We start from the raw sequence: 21061 nt of genomic DNA, 5'->3' as shown, positions 1-21061 counted from the left end.
CATGAGCAATTGGAAGAAAAGTGCAGTCACTGAAATGGAGGCCAACCCATTGAGAAATGTCAGAGGGTTTATTTTATCTTTCTTCCAACAGGTGCTGCTTTTCTCTTGTAGCATTTTATTTTATTTTATTTTATTTTTATTTTAAATTGATTCTCTTCCTTGTTTCACTTGAGCCCTGGGGTTTTCTCTGTGACTTGATTTAGTAATATTGGTGAGGAAATTTATGAGTGTGTACACATTATACACCTATACACTTGCATACACCGCACCACATCTTCACCTATATTTGCACACCAGTAGCTCAAGTGACCTAGACGGGTCTCCCTGGAGGGAGAAAGGAGAAAATCCTCCCTCACTCCAGCTTCTAGTGTGCAGGTAAGACTTTTTACCACAAGTCTGGAGAACACTGATAGTAGGCAACAACTTGCTGCGAGAGATCAGGCTTGGGCGAAACTACCACTTAACTTCCAAATGGATTTCCATGGAGACAGCTGAACAGTAACAGTGTTTGGACTTTTTTATTCAATAAAAGTTTGAGTTATAAATATTTTCCATTTGTTTCCTATTTACAGTTGTAAAATATTTTAGGATAGCCTACCCATCACCTGTCATTCAATGTCTCTATAAATGCCATGAAAACATCATTGTGAAATAAAAAATGTCTTATTTTCAGCCCACAGACCCAATTTCCACACACTCACAAAATAAAATCAAATGGACATAAGAGAGGAGAAAAGAAACCAGGGTTGGGAGTGGGTGGGTGTAGAAGGGCAGGAGGAATACAGTACAGCAGGCAACAATGCAGTATTCGCTACACAGTAGCAAAAGAAATGGGTAAAAAATTTAGTCTGCTATGATGACAAGCTTTTCAGGACATTTGTTATAGACCAGCGTTGTCCAGTGCATTTCTGAAGGACGAGTTGAAATCCAAATTCATTTTCATTGTTTTCCTGCAATTCCAGGCAACGTCTGGATTTTCGGTTCTGGATTGGACCTCCCTTTAAAGATGGTAAGGAAAAAAAAGAAAAAAGAATTGTTTGGATTAAACATTGTGAACTTGTTGCATTGCTACTGTATGACAGCAGTATGATATATTGTATATAGTTTAGAGAACATTCCAGTGCCCATCCACTGAAGTCCACTGCGACTGAAAAATGTTTCCGTTAGAGACAAGATAAGCACTAGAACGGACCTGGAGTGAAGGTTCCCTTTGTCACAGACTGATTCAATCTCTGCTGCATTTTAGAATAGGCTCATTTGCCTGGTTAGTATTTCAGCAAATGGGGTTTCAAGAATCAAGCTGCATTTCTAGCTATGCTTTTTAACCACAAGACAAAAGCTTTCCTGTTTGCTTCATTTATCTAGCTTAGTGCACCTCTGAAAAATCAAAAAACAGGCAGGAGGGACCAGTGCCTTGGCTGGAGGAGTCCTGTCTGTAGGGTAAAATGCAAAAAAATTGTTTATTCTTTGAATTCTGAAATTAACTGTCTTTTACATTGCTAATCAACAGCATTGACTCTTCAATTCTCAGTTTAGTACTTACTGCCATGCCTTCCACTGTTGAGTTGCAGCAGATCTTAAATCAGTGGGGCTATCACTCAGCTAACTATAGCCCTAAATTACAATTAAATTATCATGTAGATGACATAAGTTACCTTTTTTTTTTTGTAAATTTAATTCTGGTTTCAGTTGTGTCTTTCACCTCTTTTCTTTTTAATAAAGATAATAGGTAACTTGTACACAACAGCGTGTGGGAAGTTTCCTCCAAGATATAGAGAGCAGTGTAATTCACACAGGGGCCTGAAAGTCTGACTTGCTCTACAGTATCTTGGACTCATGTAGTAGAGAATTACTGGTTTAATGTGCAAATCAAAGAATGGGATGCAAGTCAGTACAAATTAGTACAGCTAAAGTATCAAAGGAGCAGCCGCATTCAGATTACTGATTTGTACAGTGGGGAAAAAAAGTTGCTATAAAAAGAAAACAACCACCCAACCACGTAACAAAAACCATGCCTCATCAGTTTTGTTCAAGCCTGTGTTATACCTTGAATTAGAAAGTCATAACGGGGATTGATTTCTGTTAGAATCGCAAGGATATTGGCATAAATCTAATTTAAATGCTGAGTCTGCTTTTTCAGAGAAGGCTGTTTCTGACAGAAGGGTAGCTTGTGCCATTCGGAACAGGTTCTATTATGTTCAGACTGCTGACTAGGGGGGTACCCTCTTCTCCTATCCTATCCGTTAAGTACTTTGTGTGAGAAGTGAGAGTTCTAAAAACTTTCTCTATGAGCTCTAAAAACTTTATTTTGGACCTTGTTAATGACATCCAGATTTAGGTTTGAAAGCTCTAAATATGGCTTTGGGTAAAAGACAGACCATTTCTAGTATAATCCTCGAAATTTAAAACATGAGGCTCCCATCAATCCGCCTTGGTAGTCCTATGTGCAATCTAGATACAATTTTTCACTGATTACTTCACTTGACAGAGAGGCATACAGCAGGCATTTTAATATACCTTTATAGCAAAATGCTGACTGAACTGTATTTTCCCACTGCTGTGTGACATTCCTATTAATAATGTTAAATGTGGGTGTCTGGTGGGAGCATAAACTCTAAGCTATCTATAAGCAATATAACTGCTTCGCATACAAGAAACATGAAGAAATGAGAATGGGAAATTAATAAAATCTTTATGATATTTGTTCCTTACCCAAAACACACACCCTACCCCCTATGTTACTTTGGCCTTTTAATTCTCACTGTGGTGAGTTTTTTTTTTGTCTTTCCAAATGAATTCAGTGAGCTTTGAATTAGATCCGTCAGACTTGAAACGCTGAGGTAATGGATACCGTCTCATTGCCAAAACCCCTCAGCTGTGGGTTGGTTTGTTTGGTGGGCTTTGTTTTGTTTTGGGGTGGGTTGTGTTGGTTTTTTTTTTCCCTTCCTTTTTCCCCTCTGTTTCTCCACCCAGCAAAACATACATTTTCTGTTCTTTATGAAAACCTTTAATTATAGTGGTTTGTTTTTTTCCTCTGCAGAGACTCAGTATTGTATGGCAAACAGGGTCACCTCTCTGGGTCTGGGAGCTGGGAATTACAGTTTATCACAAGTTCTGCCTAAACCCAAAATTGAGATCAGCTTCCCTGTACTTACAGCTGATGCTGGGGGTGCTTGTGTTGTTGTGATTTAAGTTAACTAATTCTGTATCTTTCATTTATCAGTTAGTTCTTTTCTCAGTTTTGGTGTCTAAGACATCCTCAGGTCAGATCTTGCCTAAGGAAGCAAGGAAAAGATGCTGTCCCACTTCCTGTCTTGTCAGAAAACTAACTAGTTATGGGAGACTAGTTCAGGTCCATTACTTGGCCGAATGGTTTCTCAGGTCTGTTCATCATTAGCATTTGGAATCCTAGAGCCAAATAAAAACAAAGGTGTCCTTTTAGTTAATTCTGTTTTTTATAACCATTTAGTAAAATTTGTATAAAACTGTACAGTCATGTTTACCACTTGCTCAGCAAAATGGTTTATTGTAATACTACACTTCATACTAAGTGAAAGACAAGTTGCCTATGTGCTTCCCTTCCCCATCCTAGGTAAGACCCCTACTTTCCCATTCAAAAGCAAAAAATTGATAGCCTAGGGTAGGTACATAAAATACAGTTCTATAGGCTGAAACAAGTTAAAGAGGAATTCTGCCCATCTGAACTGAATCAGGATTAAGATCAATGCTGATGAGAGGCAGCTCAATGGCAGTAGAAGTCTCAAGAGGATAAATAAATATCCAGGTCATCTATTTTATAAAAATAGGCCTAACATAACATCACTAACAAGTTCAACTGAAAACTTCATGGGTTTTGCAACACAAATCGAAGCAGTTCTTGTGAGAAGCACAAATGTTCTCAGTGCCTGCTGGTAGACTTAGATGCATATAAAACTGATGGAGTGCTTCATAAGCATACTTTTAACAGTAACTCTATCTCAAGTCACACATCCTGTTATGACCAATAGCTACAGGAATGTGACATAACACACAGTGGAAAGCAATACTATTGACTTGCTTTAGAATTATTGTAGTTTCTGTAAGAGGTTTACTTTCAAGCCTTTCACTAAAGTAGTATCTATCCAATAATATGGAATCTAAGAATGCAATTTGCTGTGCCTGCAAACAACTGCAGTACAAAGATGGTCCAACATACTTGGTAGGCAGTCCAACTTGCGAGTCTGTTGTATGTGAAGACTGACATGATTTTAGAAAGAACAGCATGTTGTAAGTGTATACTTATATATTCCAGGTTAGATCTGGAGTGCTAGTAAGCTGTACAAAGTAATTAGACAGTCTTTGCTGAACTGTTTTATAGTTTTTGGTTTGGATTATTGGGGTTGGTGGATGCACAGTTCCCAAACCTTCCCCTTCCTGTATTTATTCTGCCGGGCAGTAAAGTGGGATAGGTGCTCTCTAGAATACTGGTCCTTGCAGAACCAGGCTTAGCTGAAAGCTGTCATAAAGTCTCTCTAGTGTCTAGAAGGCCTCACAGCCAAAGGCCTGCAAATGGGAAAGAGCATTGCTACAGCTTCCTTTGCAAATACCAGGGATGTTATATACTTTTTTTTTTTTTTTTTTGTAAAGAAATACGTACAGTGTGCACACACCATGTAACCTGGAATTCTGCCCCTCCATATCACTGCTGCTGCAGAACTGGGGTAACATACCGTGGTTCCTCAGACAAATGCCCTTCAGAACAAAGCATGCTCTGACTTCATGACAAAAGATGCATTAAGAAGTTTCTGTAAATGTGTACCTAGCTAAAACGTCCTGAACAGTTTGTGGGTTTTCTTGCCAAAAAGCTCACCTTATGGTTACTTATCTCTTGTGCTGGATGCTGCCTTGTAATCAGATGACATCTTACTGGTCATAGGGTAATTTATTTTTCTTTTTTCCTGTCTAGATTTAACAGAAATTTACTGTATATTTACTCTCTTTCTTCAGTAAGAATTCTCTTCACTAAGAACCAAGTAATTTTCTGTTCTTTGTTACTCTGAAGTGAGACTGCCAAGGTTGCGTTTTGATATATAAACAAAAAGCACTCAGCAGGAAAAGAAAAGAAATGCTACTTCACACAGTTTAGGTATCTTAGAGAAGGATTCAGATGTGGATATATGGCATCATTAAAGCTGGATAAATAATTCAAAACACCTAATTGACTTGGTCAGTTTAGTCATTGTTTGTACTGGGCACATTTGCTAGATGTGATCCATGGCATTCCTGTTGTTTAGGTAGGTGCGATAGGTTCTGTAAGGTGCAAGCTGTTGTACTGGGTTTCCAAATTTCCCAGAAAAAGCTATGGAGAAAGGAAAAATGGGGAAGTGAGGTTGTTGCTTTAGCTGAACCAGCTCTTGGGCATGAAGCTTAAGACAGGGTTTGATCACTTGTAAAAATAAGGGATATTAAATGAATGCTGAAGGCTGTCAGCATTACTGAAAACCAGACTGATAGCTTTTTTAAACTAGTTACACTTTCTTTACAGATTCTAAACCTACTTTTTTTCTCATCCCATTAAATCTCAAGTTATTCTATCTAAAAGAGAGAGGTAAAAAACAGAAGTGCTCTCAGTTGCCTAACCATGACTATTTCAGGAAAAGGTCTTAGAAGTTTAATAAGTGTATCCAATCTTGTATCAGGTATGCTGTATAGATTGTTGCATTCACTAGAATGTAATTTTCTCTTTGTACCTCAATCACGCACCTCAAATATTTACATGTTCACTCTACCTTTGAGATAGAAACTCTGATTTTCACTAGTGCTTCAATACATTTGAATCAAAGAATTATGCTGGGATATATATAAAATAGATAGTCTCCACTCCAAACAGATTGCATGATCTCATGCATTTCCCCAGATTTTCAGTGACTGTTAGTACACCAAATTTAGTCGTAAAAAAAGAAAAAAATTACTCAATTTTAACAAGTCATTTTGTCTTCTCTGTGGTCACCCTGTATGGATGCTGCTGCAGTGAGAAAGCGTTCATAGGAAAAAGTGAATTATTTAGCTCATGGAGTAAAATTAGTGTAGTTTCAGTATCGCCCATTGCTTGGAAATATTGGATGATGTTGTTGAGACTAGAATTTCTGATTTACAGTGGTATGAAGGATACAGGTATATATAATGGTATTTATAGGTAATGAATTAATTCCTTCTCCAGTCTTCTCCCAACTCTTTGGCCTATAGGTGCTCTGTAAGTAACACAGGCTTTATAACATACTCTGTTCAAAAATTAGTTTTAACTATTTAAATTGAAGTATTTCTCAGTGAACTATATTGTTAGCTGTTGCCCTTCTTTAAGGGCTCTTAGCACCTCATATATCTGATCTGGCTACTGTGAAAATAAGGTGCATTTAACTGCTATTATGTGTATGAAATACACAGTATATATTATATACAATATAGTAACAGTGTTACATATTCAAAAATGTTGTCTGTCAGCTATTTAGATCACTATTTGCTATTGGTGCTTCTTAAATGTGATCTTATTTTTCCAATACTAACCAAAACTAATTGCTGTGTACAACATGAACTTAGGTGGAGTTATAATAGGGATCAGCCAGACCATTGATTAAGGAAAAAAAATTGTATTTTTCCCCTCCTCCTCACTTCTCCTCCTGCACTCAGGTTCTGGTAGCCAGGTTGTCTGGTAGCCATTCGAGCACTGGCCTTACACCTACTGGTAAATACATTCTCCAACAATGGAATTAGACATATCATTCAACAGTTACAACAGTTTAATGTCTGCATCACACTTTGTTTCATTCCACTACCAAGACTTCTGAGTGTTCAAATTTTACATAATCAGAAATGCTAAATTTTTATATTGCTGCAACAAGTTTTTAATACTGCAGCTGTGACAAATCAAATGATGCAGCCTTATCTGTATGTCCAAAGTAGGTTTTAGTAACCAGTGGACTCTGCAATCCTTTTGTTTTTTTAACCTAGATTGGCTACGGGAATGCAGAACAGTCTAGGTTCTGAGCAGAGCCCTCTAAAAGTGTAATAGTTACATCTTCAGGAAGTACACAATGCTGTTAATTACAGTATTTAAATAAAACAATTTCCTGGCAAAAGGAAATGCAGTTTTATAAAGAGAATGTAATTGGAGGAGAAAACAAATTATAGAGAAACAACATAAAAATCAGAGGTGGAATGTATGGATTTATACCCATCAGTAATATTTTCCACATATAGATATAATTTTGCCACAGATTTATAAAAGATTACAAAGTCCCATTGTTAATAGCAAGATTAGAAAAATAAAAAATTAAAATTAAAAAGATTAAAAAAATAATACCTTGCAAAGAAATAAATTCAAGCCTTCACTGAAATAGTGAAGAAGCTCTTTATGATATGATACCTGGAACTGCAGTTTACTACAGAAGATGGTGATAAAATTAAGAAAAATGAAGGAGGCTTTAGAGCAGAATACAGTAGCCAGACTAGGAGGCTCATTAGGGATTTTTCAGAAAGTAAATATGAATCATTACTGTGGCCAGCAAATCATTCTGACATAGGAGAAGAACATCTGCAGAAACAATATTCTAGGTATGCAGTATGACTTTTTAAATTAGTTATTGAACACTATTAAGTTGCTCTTCTGATAACTAGGATTACCTAGTAAGTCCCTTGTAGAAATGGAAAAACTAGCTTTATGCTAAGCAGTTGATAATGATGCACACGGTTTTTCTGACTACAGCTGTTGTCCTGAGTAACAAGTTAACAGGCCAGTTCATTTAGAAATAAACTGAATGCCTTTTTGAGAACTGACACTCATCTGGAAGTACTTGTTGGTGAGAGGTGATTTACAGGCTGACATTTTCTGATTTTGCTTTCTCACTATTGAAGGGGATGCTGTTTGTTGAGTGCGCCTCCTGCATCCTGCTTTTGTCATTTACTGCTTACTGTCCTACTTGGGGAAAAAAAAGCCACAACCAACCAAACAGGAAACTAAATGCAGAACCTACTATACTGAGCTGTAGCTGACTACTAGGTGCTCTAACTAGTTGTGAATGCTCTAAAGTTCTGAATTAGAACTTAAGACGTGTTTCTATACTATGTAAGTTACCTGGACAATAAAAAAGAATCCAAAGTTAATGTTCTGCACCAATGTCTTCTGCAGGGTAATTTAGTTCTACTTTTTTTTTTTTTCCTAAGACAATCTTTCTTTTCATAGATTGTGCAATACAGTAGCTGCCTCCGTAGAGAAAGAATATTGTGATATAACTAGGAAACAGATGGGTGTGCTGGATATATTGGCTTTATTTGCATGTTTTAGAAATACATTTTGTGAAAAGCTTAGAAAAGTTACCTTTTCCTCTTTGTTTCTGACATTATATATAAATGACTTCTGCAAACAAGTCAGGCTTGATTTATCTGCTTTGATCTAGGCTCGATTTGAGATGTCTAAAGTAGAAGACAGAGAAAGACAACAAAGATGGTTTAAAGTGTGGTGAAATATTCAGATGGGGGAACTACCCAAAATGAAGTAAAATTAGGAGTTTGCTTAGGATGTATATGAAAATTAGTGAGATCTGACTTCAGTGGTCAAAAGCATGAATAGCTCTGAATGCCAGTGTGAAGGTGGTAAATGAACTTTCTACAGAAAAAAGGATTGCTAGAGTTAGAAATTTGTTATAACTGTGATTTATGTGGCTATAGGAAACCTGTTAAATTAATGGACACAGGCATCAATGTTCAGTGACTGACTAGATGTTTTTAGTGGTCTGAGTTCATTATAAGAGCTCTGATAAAACAACTTTCTATAGGCATGCCAAGATGATCGTTCAGACAAATCAAATGTTGGTCTCTGTGAAGAGAAAGCATCAGCAGTCAAGAAGGGAATCCTCCTGGTGCTATAGTTAATCGCTGGCTCAAGAGTGGAGCTCATTTCTGTGAAGCAGCAAGTGCTGACCATTGCCTGAGACAGTCTTCTAGACAAGGTAATTAATCTAGTTAATTAATTTTCTGATCTGTGATGTAGCAAATTGTGTATTCCTAGGTTTCACCTTTTTGACTGGTTTTGAAGCAAGCATCACTTCTGTATACAGAATCACAGAATTGTTTAGGTTGAAAAAGACCCTTAAGATCAGAGTCCAACCGTTAATCTAATACTACCAAGTCCATCACCAAACCATGTCCCTAAGTGCCATCTACACCAGGTCTTTTCAATACCTCCAGGGATGGTGACTCAACTACTTCCCTGGGCAGCCTGGGTAAAGACATTAAACAGAACTGGCCCAAATATGTTGCTTTCTAAGGCTTGTTCTGCATTGCTTGTCCATGTGAAAATCTTGTTAACATGTCTTGCCACTTTTGAGTGCGCACAAGAAGCAATATTACTTGCTAATGAAAATCTGTTCACAGCATGCACCTGGAGGCTATGCCTAGGAACACCTTACTGCCTTATTCTTTTATCTTTTTTCTCCTTATGGATGAAAATACTGTTCTAACATAGCATATCATCTAGAAAACTAATGCAAAGAAGAAAAGTTCACGTTATTACGCATCAACCTTAGCACAGGGTATACTTAGTTATTCATTTTCAGCCAGACAAATAAGAACCTCCTTTCGGCACAATTAGAAACCCCAAGATTTTATATTTTCCCTAGGAAAGACGAGACATTTCCTGCAGACATCTTAACAGATTGCCAAAGATTTATGGGGTTTAGATGAGAGAAAATATGTATTCCTATTTCTTTGTGAGGCTTAAATCTTACTAAAATGTTAACTCTTTTGGAAAACAAAAAAATTGAATGACAGTTTTACTTCTTGTGTGTGTGGTGTATTCAATTAGTCTAGATTTTTCTAATCAGAGTGGTCAATATGAAGGCTTCCTAACTAATTTTAACCCAGAAACTGAACTCTTTGCATTGTCATTATATGCTTATGATTAAACCAATCTCTAGAGACGAAGAAATAAATTGAGTGCCAACTGAAGGAAATTAAGAAATGAATTTGCACTAGTATTGCAATCGATCTGCATATTATAACATGGGAATTTAGGCTGGGCTGTTTTGGACTCTGGTCAGAGTATCTAGTTACTTAAAATGGCTTTTTCTCTAGTAACCACACAAACAGTTAGTTGATGCTAATTGATACTGGGAAAGCAACCTCCTTGCAGCTGCTGCACAAACCTTGCACAGTTTACACAGCCAATGGAAATAACCTATTTTTTGTCTGTTATACTGCATATTGTCCCTGTCAGGTTCAGGATACCAAACTTGATGGCCTGATCATCTCACTAAGTAACAAACTTTTTTCTCATCATATATATAAATTATGGCCTCCTGATTTAATTGCCTTCCAAGTGAACATTTTCCTCAAGCATTTGCATCTTGGTTTGTAGGGTGTTTTTTGGTAGCCAAAACCTGCTTACATACATGTTCTTGTTTCCACTGGAATTAAAGATGCAACTTGTACTGACTTGATCAGGACAGAGTTTTGTTTTCACTTGGGAAATTAGAAATAATATTATGTTTGCTAAAGATACAAATAATTCCATCTGTCTCGCAGCTGAGGAGTGCAGAGACCAAGAAGTGACTGGTCCAGTAATGCAAACAAAGGACTAAGAACAGAGCTCAGATCTCCCAAAACCCAGTCCCTTTATTTGGGAAGTTTTGGTTATTGGTCAAATTGTAGAAAACATTCTGGATTTGGCCATTCTTTTGCATACATGTCATTATAATGCCATGCAGTACCCTGTCAGCAGCAGCTGTCATCTGTGATTTTTGGATGGAGCCTGTCTGGATATCTGCAATTTGGAAAAATCAGGTGGAACTAGAACAAATAATTTCTTTGTAAATAAATGTGGTGTTTAAAATTATATACTAAAATATGCAAATAAGGTATCTGTTTTGAAGGAAAAAAAACATGGGTATGTGTTAACTTTCTTCTAAATTAATTCAGCACAAGCGTCTTTGGAGCTTAAATGTAGTCCTCAGGAGAATAAATACTGCATAATGAGATATGCTGGGAAAGACTTGAAATGCACCCATTAAAAGCTTATTTTACTGCTGTATTCACACACAAACTTTCTAGCTGATAAGTTCTACACCTAATTTGCAAGGACTAAAACTTGCTACTAGAAAACTACTCCAAATAGAACACTGAACTTTTCCAAGGAAATTTTGGTTACTGCTAACCTACAGCAATAACTGAAAGCAAATTTAACACCAGCTGTTAAAATACATTATAATAGAATTTGTATTTACTATTTTTTTCTGCATTTATTTTGCATATACATTTTCATATTTAAGTTGAAGTCAAGTATTCAAAATGGAGAATGATAACGCTTTCAGATTTTTGTACTTCTAAACAATCCTATCCTGCATTAATGGGACTAAAGAGTTTGTAGGCTTATAGTAAGACATTGTTCACAGAGTATAAAAAATCCTTACTCTAATACACCTGCTTGTAGAGAGTGTTCAATATGACAGGAATACTGGTTAAGTTGCACATGAATTAAGGACAAATTTACTAGTGCAAAACAAAAATTAAAACACTAAGTATCACTTTCTCATGTCTAAGCAGAACAACAGTTCAGGTTCCTTGTCCTCCAGCTATAACACTTTGTGCAATTATCCAGTTAGCTAAAATATTAAACACTGGCAAGTTAGGGCAATATTTGACCAAAGACAGGTAAAGAGTTGCAAGGTACAGAAAAAACTGCTGCTGATATACTGGACCCATACACCAACACTGCATGGGGGCCCCTGAGGCTCATGGAAGTGCTCTTTTGTGGTCGAGGTTTAAAGCTTTACACTTGTCAATGGTGGTTATTTAAAAATCAGATAACCTCAGTAAAAATACAGGGCGTAACCTAGTCTGTTGGCTCAATTAATTGAATAATTAGGCTCTGTTTCTATGTTTCTCCTGCAGGATCAAAATCTCTGTTTCTTTTAACAGGATCAGGATCACTTACTGTTCTGAGCTGACAGGCAGACAAGCACTGCATAATTACATAGCTGTGTGGCAGCACAGCGTGTCTTATATTGCAAATACATACTGAGTGTATTTGTGTCCTTTGGGGTTAAAAGTACAGCATAAATTCAAATTCCTGATAAATTAATGATGCATTTTTTCTACCCCAAGGTTCTCATAATGAAAGAATCTGAAGAAGTTCATGGGAACTATTGTTCCTTTAGACACACAACTCTACTAAAATTAATCCCTCCTGTACATCGATGTCCTTGGCTAACGTACGGGTTGAGAACTGGGAGTGGACTTTAGAAGGAAACTGCTGTTTAATGGTGTTAGCCTCCACTTCTGAGGAAGGTATGCTCAGCGAGGGGGCGTATGAAATTGGTACAGAGACTCTTTGCTTGCTTCACAGGCCTCCGGCTTAATCCTGCCATGCAGCTGCACCGTGCATTTGCTTACTTGTTTGGGGTGTTGCTGTGGGTGATGGTTCTGGCTAGCAGTAGTACTGCATGTCCCCTGACTTTGTAAAATAAATGCAAGGAAGAATAATTCAGGATGACTGTCTGGCAAAGGCCAGAATATGTAGGAGGAATAAGATGTAAATACTTTCATTAATTTTAAGATCTATTCTTTCTTTACACAGCTACATAGACTACTTAACCTGTCTATTACTTAATACCTATTAAAATGAGATCTGAATCATTACGTTTATCTGTGGAACACTGTAACTGAGTAACTAATTTGCTCATCTCATTTGCTCGTCTGTCTTTCCTTCTCCTTCCAAAGCAATTCCTACTATGATATTTGGAAAATTATACATATGGTAAGTAGAGTTGTCAGCAACAAATTTTTATTTACAGCTTCTCAGGAAAGCATAAACCACCCACTGGAAGATTCCTGTGGACACCTCCAGCACTAACTAGAATCAGTTCTCTGTAACACATAAAAGCTATGTTAGCATCACAGGCAGATGCAAGTGTCAGTGGATAAGGGTACACAGGAGTGCTTGAGCCCAGCTTTGCATGGCCACTCCCTCCCATGAGGGCTATCCCTACAGATGCATACTCTAATCTTTCTATGGCATCCACGCTGGAATTTTAATTACATAAATTAACACAGCTTGCTATATTGAAAAGAATTCAACACGGAACAGACTTGAAAGGATTAATCTCTTCAGTTTTTAGCTCTGCCTCATGTCCTTTCTTATACCTCTTTTTCCACTGAGCCCTCACTTGTCATGTTTCTCACAACAGCAGTGACAGTGCAGCTAGTCTGGTTAAAAGCATAAGAAACAGTCACACCCGTATCTGCATAGAAACATGAACACACTTCAAGGTAAAGAGTAATTACAGAAAAACATCATCCTTTCGCCTTTTTTATGCTGTTGAAGGAGTCCTAACGTTCCATAAAGTATTCTCTAGCTGATCTCTGCCACCTGGGTCATGCATGTAGACATGAATTTCACTCATAGGTCAGGCATTGTGTCGTGCCTGCCTTTCTATCAGCAAGAAACCTGAGTAATCAGGCCGGAGACTGAGAAACTTCCAAAAAAAACCCCAAACCAATATACCTCCTCCAAAAAACCTGACTGAAGCATTTAGAATGTTCTATTTCTTAGTACACAGAACAAACTTAACAGTATCAGATAGCTCAGAAGAGCATGGGTTTGGCCATAGTGTCTACTGAAAGATGTCCCAAGGAGTTTTGTGTCCAGGTGCACTGGCCTCCATCTCCTACGTTTCAGCACCTTCCTTGTTACCCCAACAGCCCATGGCAGACAATCACTGTGGCAGCCTGAGGATGGCAGCTTTACTGAGCACATGGGCAGTGACTGCCATGCACATGTGCTGCTGACATGGTGCTTTCTGCAAATGCTCCGTTGCGCAAGGGAGCAGGCTGCTTCTGCCAGCACGCTGCATATGCACCTCCTCCTTGCCATAAAGCACTCACAGGGTGTGAGCAGGATTGTTTAGTACTAAATAAGGGGGACTCAGTGGCAACTGAGGTTAGGTTTCACTTACTTCACAGCTCATGATGCCAGAGCAGCTTCCTTGATATCATGTTTATATTAATATTTTAGTAGAATTCTGACTTTTACTTCTATGCAATTCTTGTCTCTATCCTCTCTGCCTTGTGTCGTTTCTCATGATCACTTATGATTTTGCTATAAGGTCTAATTTTGTTCTGATTAAATGAAAAAGTGGTGAGACAAGACTGATCTAGATGAACTGTGAAACACCTAGAAGACTTTTCAGCATTAAAAATATACCCAAAAAAAGCATTTCTCTAAGAGAAGACTTGACAAACAGCCTGAACAATAACATTCTTGAACACTACCCAGCTGATGGGAATCTTTTCAAGGCTAATTTACATAATTTGCCATAATTACAGTTATAATCTCTTGAAGAAGCCTTGGAAGGAAGTGTGTAACTGAATTTTATTTGGTCTCATCACATTTGGCAGCTTTATAAAACCATGGAGCCTGGAAATTTGCTCAGCTAAATCCTGATTATACAAACACATCATACAAACTTTGAATGCTCAATGCAAGTTTGTCCTGTACCAAAAGACACAACCAATCTCTCAAGGCCTCTGTCCAGTCAGCCAGCATGATGTGTAATGAAAAATGTTTGAAGTACCAGTGGTGGTTCCTTCCATGTAAGTGTCCCTCAAATCACTATTCCATTCACAAGGTAGCAGTGGACACCTGAGTGCCTGACTCCAGCTGTTTACCACTGTTAACAGGTAGCCAAGTAATTTAAAATTCTAACACCAAAGAAGGTATATTTTTTGTAAAGAAATAAAGTTTGATACACATACACACACGTGGCTACATGTGTACATACACACACTTCTAATCATACAAATATGCAAATTAAGAATTAAATAATTCTGTAATAGATCTACAGAAACAAGAACGTGTCCACTAGCTGATGATAAGCCCTATTTCTACTTTCTCTCAGTACATTTCAACATGTGTGGAATGCAGGGCAAACACTGATTTCTGTGGGGAAATCTAGTTCAATTAGTTTACTGTACTCTGGTTGGTAAAGTCTGTTTCCCATTCCCTTTCTGAGGCAATTCTCCACTTGCACTGCTGTACTTTTAATTATCCGTATAATCGGACAGTCTTGTTGAAAGGCTAGAGAATCCAGAGAATTTAAAGCATACTTGCAGTCAAAGGAAGTTAATTTATATTTCACAAACTTCAAAACTACATAAGCATCAATGCTTACAGTCCTGCTTATTTTCAAGAGTTCTGCTCCCTGTATAATATGGAAAAGAAGTACCAGAGCTTTAAAAGAGTAATATAAAAGACTCTCTCAGATAGACAGCTTCCAGCGATTCACAGAAACCTGTCACCAAACTAACGGGAGCATTTCAAATGGAGTTCATCAGTTGATCCTGTCAAGCCTTGGTTACTTTCATCACCTTTCTTCTAGCTTACAGAATGTACAAAGGGCTGTGTACCATGCTGTATGTTGAGTGATAACAGCATTTTAATTGCATTGGCATTAACAAAATTCTTTCTGAACAGAAAGCTTTTAATTATTTCATTTGTCTCTTAATTTATCGTAAGGAAACAACTAATTAGCTTTCACTTCTCCTGGGTGGAAGTTTCTTTGTAGAAGACTGAAGTGCTGTCCATTGAATTGTTTAACATCACTGTAGCTTCACTGGGAGATCACATTTGGAACATGGAATGGAAATACAGACAGAAAGAAAATAAATAACCTTAATTAATTAAATACCATTTTTTAAGCTTTAAATAATAAAATTATCAATGCATTCTACTGCTGCCTCCTAAACCAAATCTAACATCATCAGTATTACAAAATACACCAGTATCCTGGAGCAGAAACCATTAATTGCCACCAAAGGATTGGGTTACAGGGAGCAATCCCTAAATAGGTGGACAGTACTAAAATGTTACTGAAATATTATTTAAATATGTTAATTATACTCTTTTAAAATGATACTATCAGTGCACAGACAGCCACAATGAGGCCCCCCTTATGACAAGACTACTGTTAAAATTTGAGAGAAGATGTAATTAAAATTCTGCCCTTGAGGGGACTGAAGGGGAAAGCTGGGATGTCTTTCCAGGTTAGGGATTTAAGGTCTGCTGCTTGAGAGTTACCCTAAAAGACAAAGATCTGGATTACTTCAAACATAAATACAAATTATATTAATAGTATGCCTTACTGATTAGTGTCCAAATGACTCTGCACTAAGATAGATGCTGAACTGTATTACCAGTGTCCTAAAATATACTTGTCATGGCTGTTGAAGTCACATAAAAAGAAACTAATGAGTTGGCAGAAAAGGTATTTGCAAACCCATGTGGACATTACAGAAAAATTAAATGCAGGAATAAAGTTACCTTAATGGTGAGCCTCAGCTCATGAGCTTGAGTACATAACTAGATTTGTAGGCTCAAACCTGCTGAGGAGAAACTGTGAGCAGTCAAACTTGCACTACCTATTAAATTTTTCCCAGAAGCTAAATGAGGTACTTGGTGTACGAAGTACTGTAATTTTATTTATCCAAAGCAACTGACATGTCAGTATCTGACATGGTTAACTTCCAGTGTCTTAACTGGAAAATCTTTCCTTCCTTTGAGAGACTAAATCTGAGTATCTTTAGCTTCTAAACATCAGAACCTGGTTTGTCTTCAGGGTAACCTGTATCCCTCTGTGGAAACAGTGATACACTTTGAGTCACTTTGCTTGTCTTAGCTGAACCAGACAGCATGATCTCCGTAAGCACTGCATCACAGAGCATGTTTTCTAGCCCTAGAACTTTTGTAGCTTCTTTATAGTTCTCCTTTGTACTTCTCAATCAGTTAAGAAGTGCTGGCACCAGGCCTGGACTCAAATGTCCAGCATTCTTACCACTGTGAAATCACTTACCAGCATTTACTTGTGCCACTCTGGATCTCTCTTTCACACACACAACACATTAGCTTTTTAAAGTAAGGAACATGCAAAAGTAGCTCAATATGAGGCTGTTATTACCAGTGACCTACCACCCCCTTTTCTGAGTTGCTACTTCTAAATAAATAACCGAACAGTAAGCTTTCTGTTCCTTATTTTTAAATAGGTTATTTTGTATTTGATTATAAAATAACTTATTTTTTGTTTTTTTTTTCTTTTGATTGACAGAGTTCTGCAACAGTGATTTGCCTTAGAAACAAATTATTCATTGTGAACTCAGAAAATAAAATACAAATTTTATAACTTCCTGAGGTAGGGATCAAATGCGAACACAGCTTCCTGGCTCTGTGCACAGAAAGCAAGGCTAAATCTGATTCTAGTCTGTTAGTGAACAGATTACTCACACTTCAGATACAGAAAGAGAGCTTTAGAACTTTCTGAAATGCCTGCTGAGTAAGCATTACCTGAGTAAACTGCCAGTAAAGCTTCATTCTCTTGGCTTTGGCATAATTGCATTCAATGAGCCTGGGCCTGCTGTTCACATCCACCAGGCATCTGTTGTCATCATCGTCGATAGTGGGACTCAGAACACCCACATGGAGCTGCTGATTGCTTGTGTAATAAACATTCTGCAACAGGAAGCACAAACAGGATTTGTGGCCTCTAGACAGAAGCAGCACTTTTACCAAAAAGCTAATGGCAATGATAAATATGCTGCATAGCAGTAGGCTGACCCCATGGTGGCTTTGAATTATTTCCTTTAATGCAGGAAGCAGCACAACACTTTAAAAGTTGTTCTAAATTAACAATTACTTGTTAATTGGTGCCAACAAGCAAATGCTGGTACGTGATAGGAAATATGCAAACACAACTCATTGTTGTCTCATCATGTGCCTTTTAACTTCTGTTTCTTATGGTCATGCACTGTGGGTCTCCAAAAAGTAGGATACACACTCTTCCTGCTACTTGTAGCAGGAAGTGGGAATAATTTGAGTATTGCCATCAACTCTGATGAGACTATTTCATCTGACTGGAGAGGTAAGAAGAGAACAGAAGCAAAGCAGTTCATCAGAAAGGATCTCAGTCTTTTATATGACAGACAGAAAGAGAAATGAAGATTTTATTAAAAAAAAAAAAAAAAATCAAGCTAAACCCCGAATTTGAGGCACCTGCTGACCGGAAACCAGTATAAACAAGAAAAGGTTATTAGCATCTGGTGACAGACAGATACGAGGCAGGAGAGAAAACCAAATGGGCATGGTTTGGGTTATTCTCATATTATTTTTTACATGTCAATCACACAGATACAAGAGACTGGAAAAAGGGACCAGATATGGCTGCTCTGGATTTCCAGCTGTCATAAGCCTCAGTAATTACACTTAGGGCTGAAGGCATGAGGCTAGTATAGTTCACAAATTCTTTCTACTCCGTTTGGCTACAAATATATGTGGGAGGTTCCTCTAGATGAAAGAAAAAGAAGGGGAAGGAAGGTGAGCTTGCCAGATAGTCAGTAATGTCCTCTTGAAGATAACATGTTACATACACACCCAGAAGGGTAACACAGGACTATGCCAGGATTGTGTTTGCTAATCACAACTACTACTTACTTTGCTACAATCAGACCTTCTTCCTGGGAGGACCATGAAAAGATGAAATGGCAACATCATACTTCAGGTGTAAGGCTTTGACAGCTCCAGTGGTATCAAAGTCACAACGGACAAGAGCTGACAGACGCACCAAATTAATGTCCCTGTAATTTACTGTACCCATTCCATGTGTCTGTAACAAAAGGGGAGCTGGAAATCATGCTGTGTGTATCTGGAAAACTTTCCTGTTCCTGGAGGTTGATGGTACTATCTCCCGGTATCTGTTCATTGTTGACATTGTAGCTTATTTTATATGTGTGTATTCTTATTTGTGAAAAGTCTGATAAAATATTGATTGCAGTAGGGGAGAAAGCAGAGAAACAACAAACCAGAACTGTGGAGAGATTTGGGAGCTTCGTGTAAAAAAAAAATAGTAATCCCACCTTTGAATGCTGAAATCAGTCAATGCAGGGATTAAATAGAGAACAAAACAAATCATGGTGTTTCTGTGTAAGACTGTGTCCTCTGTTCATTCTCCTGTAACACGTCTAGGGAAGATCCACAGCAGGTATAAACTGACATAGTTGCACAGAAGTTGATGTTAGTGATTTAGACTAAGCAAATATTTGACCCCCTTCATCAAGTTTCATGCTTTTCAACCCACAGAAATAACAGCAATCTGAGGTGGCCGAAGAGAGATGAATCTAGGTTATCTTATTGCTGAAAGTCTGAATAGAGAAAAGTTGAATAGTTCAGTCATGCTCTACAGAAGAAGAGAAGGGTAAATAAAAGCACCTAGCAGAGCACATTTCCAAAACGCCTGGTTATTATGGACTGAAGTAAACTGTATGAGCTGCAGAAAGACTTAAGACCACCATACCCCACACTCCATCCACAAGTTAGATAATTAACATTCTGCAAACAAAACTGATTCTTTAGAAGAGCAATAAACATTTGGAATGCACTTTCTAGACAGATCAACAGCACCTATTTTAGATACATTAAAGATCTATCCAGATATTTTTTTGGCGAGAGACTGAGGTAGTGATATAGCAAGGCTGTAAAATCAAGATAATCTCCAAAGGGGATTATTAAGACGTATTGACTGTACAGGTGAACATTTTGTTGCACTTCATTTTCCTCTTACCTAAACTTACTACTAGAAAATGAGAGGGAAATTGACAGTTATTTGCATTTCTGACTAATTGGAAGTGATCTGTTAATTCCATTTGTTCAGCACATTGTCACCACACAAAAAAGTAGGAGAAAAATTAGGGGGCTTGCTTGTTTTTTTTTTTTTCGCCTTTTGTGTTCTTAAAGATACACATCAGTCACAGAAAACAAATAAGCAGTCTTGGCTGTAACTCTGAGAAGTGCCAGACTATAGCTTCGGGTTGCTTGTGCAAAAAAGTGGCGTACCTGCAGACCCTGAGGGCTGAGCTGTTTTTATTACTCACTCTCGTCAGCCTTTCACAGAGTGGCCTGAAGGCTCCACGCAATCATTCCATCTTCCTGGATAAAGCAAACCCAATTCCACCAGCTTTTTTGATGTCAAAGCAGCAGTGGTTCAGCCTGAGCATCTTTCTGGGCAGAAGCAGAATGACAGCTCTGGCTGGGGGAATTACTCAATTCTGTTTGTTGGCAAAATGGTACAGAAATGAAACAATCAAATGCAATTATGCTTAACAGATTTAATTAGCAGGTTGTTGCTTACCTTCAGGGAGTTCACCCTACCTGCTAAGGTCACTTCATTTTTCAGTGTGGACCAGTTTAGAAAAAGAAGTGTGAAATCTTGTACTCACACCTAGTACTGGAAAAGGCACCTATGAGCTCCTAATCGGCATGTAAAAATAAGCTCAAACTGAAATGGATGCTGGAACGGTAACAGTCTGCCTAAAGAGGCTCTTTCAAGATGTTGCTTTGCTTATCTGGTAATATGGATACAACTTAATTATTCTAAATATTATTATAAATATTTAAAATCTTATCCAAGAACACCATACATTACTTTAGAATTGAAAACATTGCACAACATGGTCATTTGACTACTGTGTTTTTCTAACGGAGGGATCACATCCCGTACACTTGCACGTACACTTGAGCAACGCACTAGCAAACAGCAAGGCATAGGTTAGTGTTGCACCTGTCCAGAAAACTTTTCTTAAAACCTATGAACAGTCCCTGGCTCCTTTCCCCCAACCCAAGAATGAAACAGTCCCTGCACTGAGAGAGCAGAGTAGTAACTATGTCAGGATGAAGGGAGGACATCCATTTGGTATAACAGAATTAACTATTAACAGTACCAAGTAATGCTTTTCTAGTCTGAAACTTAAAGCTATTAAACACAAAATCATGGTACACCCTCCCTTTAAATAATTTCATATATTAAGAAAAATATTTTACTTGGTTTCGCATTATATCTCTCTGTTTCTATTTGATTATTCTAATTTTCTACAATACAACTTTAGTTTATTTCTTTCCCTTTCCCCTCCTGCCATGCGGTTTAGTTATTTTTGTGTTTCTTTTTTAGTTAAAAGGTGGTATACAAATTACCTGTCTCGGGTGGGCTGCAGG

At 37.7% G+C, this 21061-nt stretch overlaps 1 protein-coding gene across 4 annotated transcripts in view; it reads right to left on the bottom strand.

The window, feature by feature from the left end:
• Window positions 1-502: 502 nt before the first annotated feature.
• Window positions 503-21061, bottom strand: part of GALNT18 (polypeptide N-acetylgalactosaminyltransferase 18) — a 242486-nt gene continuing 221927 nt past the window's right edge. Inside the window, exons 10-11 of one of the 4 annotated variants that reach the window (XM_061462916.1) lie at window positions 17366-17530; window positions 503-998 (exon numbers count right to left, since the gene is read on the bottom strand). In XM_061462916.1, coding sequence (XP_061318900.1) covers window positions 852-998; window positions 17366-17530 — 312 coding nt within the window. In that variant the 3' untranslated portion in view covers window positions 503-851. Of the gene's footprint in view, window positions 999-5538; window positions 5575-16227; window positions 16249-17365; window positions 17531-21061 lie in introns of those variants that run through there. The other 3 variants (XM_061462917.1, XM_061462918.1, XM_061462919.1) reach the window with 3 other exon arrangements.

This window comes from Pezoporus flaviventris, unplaced genomic scaffold (genome assembly GCF_033815535.1).
Source record: "Pezoporus flaviventris isolate CSIRO_AGI_PZ_B2104156 unplaced genomic scaffold, CSIRO_AGI_Pfla_v1 ptg000036l, whole genome shotgun sequence".
NCBI lineage: Eukaryota > Metazoa > Chordata > Aves > Psittaciformes > Psittacidae > Pezoporus > Pezoporus flaviventris.
Note: the sequence above shows the minus strand (reverse complement) of the source record. Positions and strands in the feature narration are given on the sequence as shown.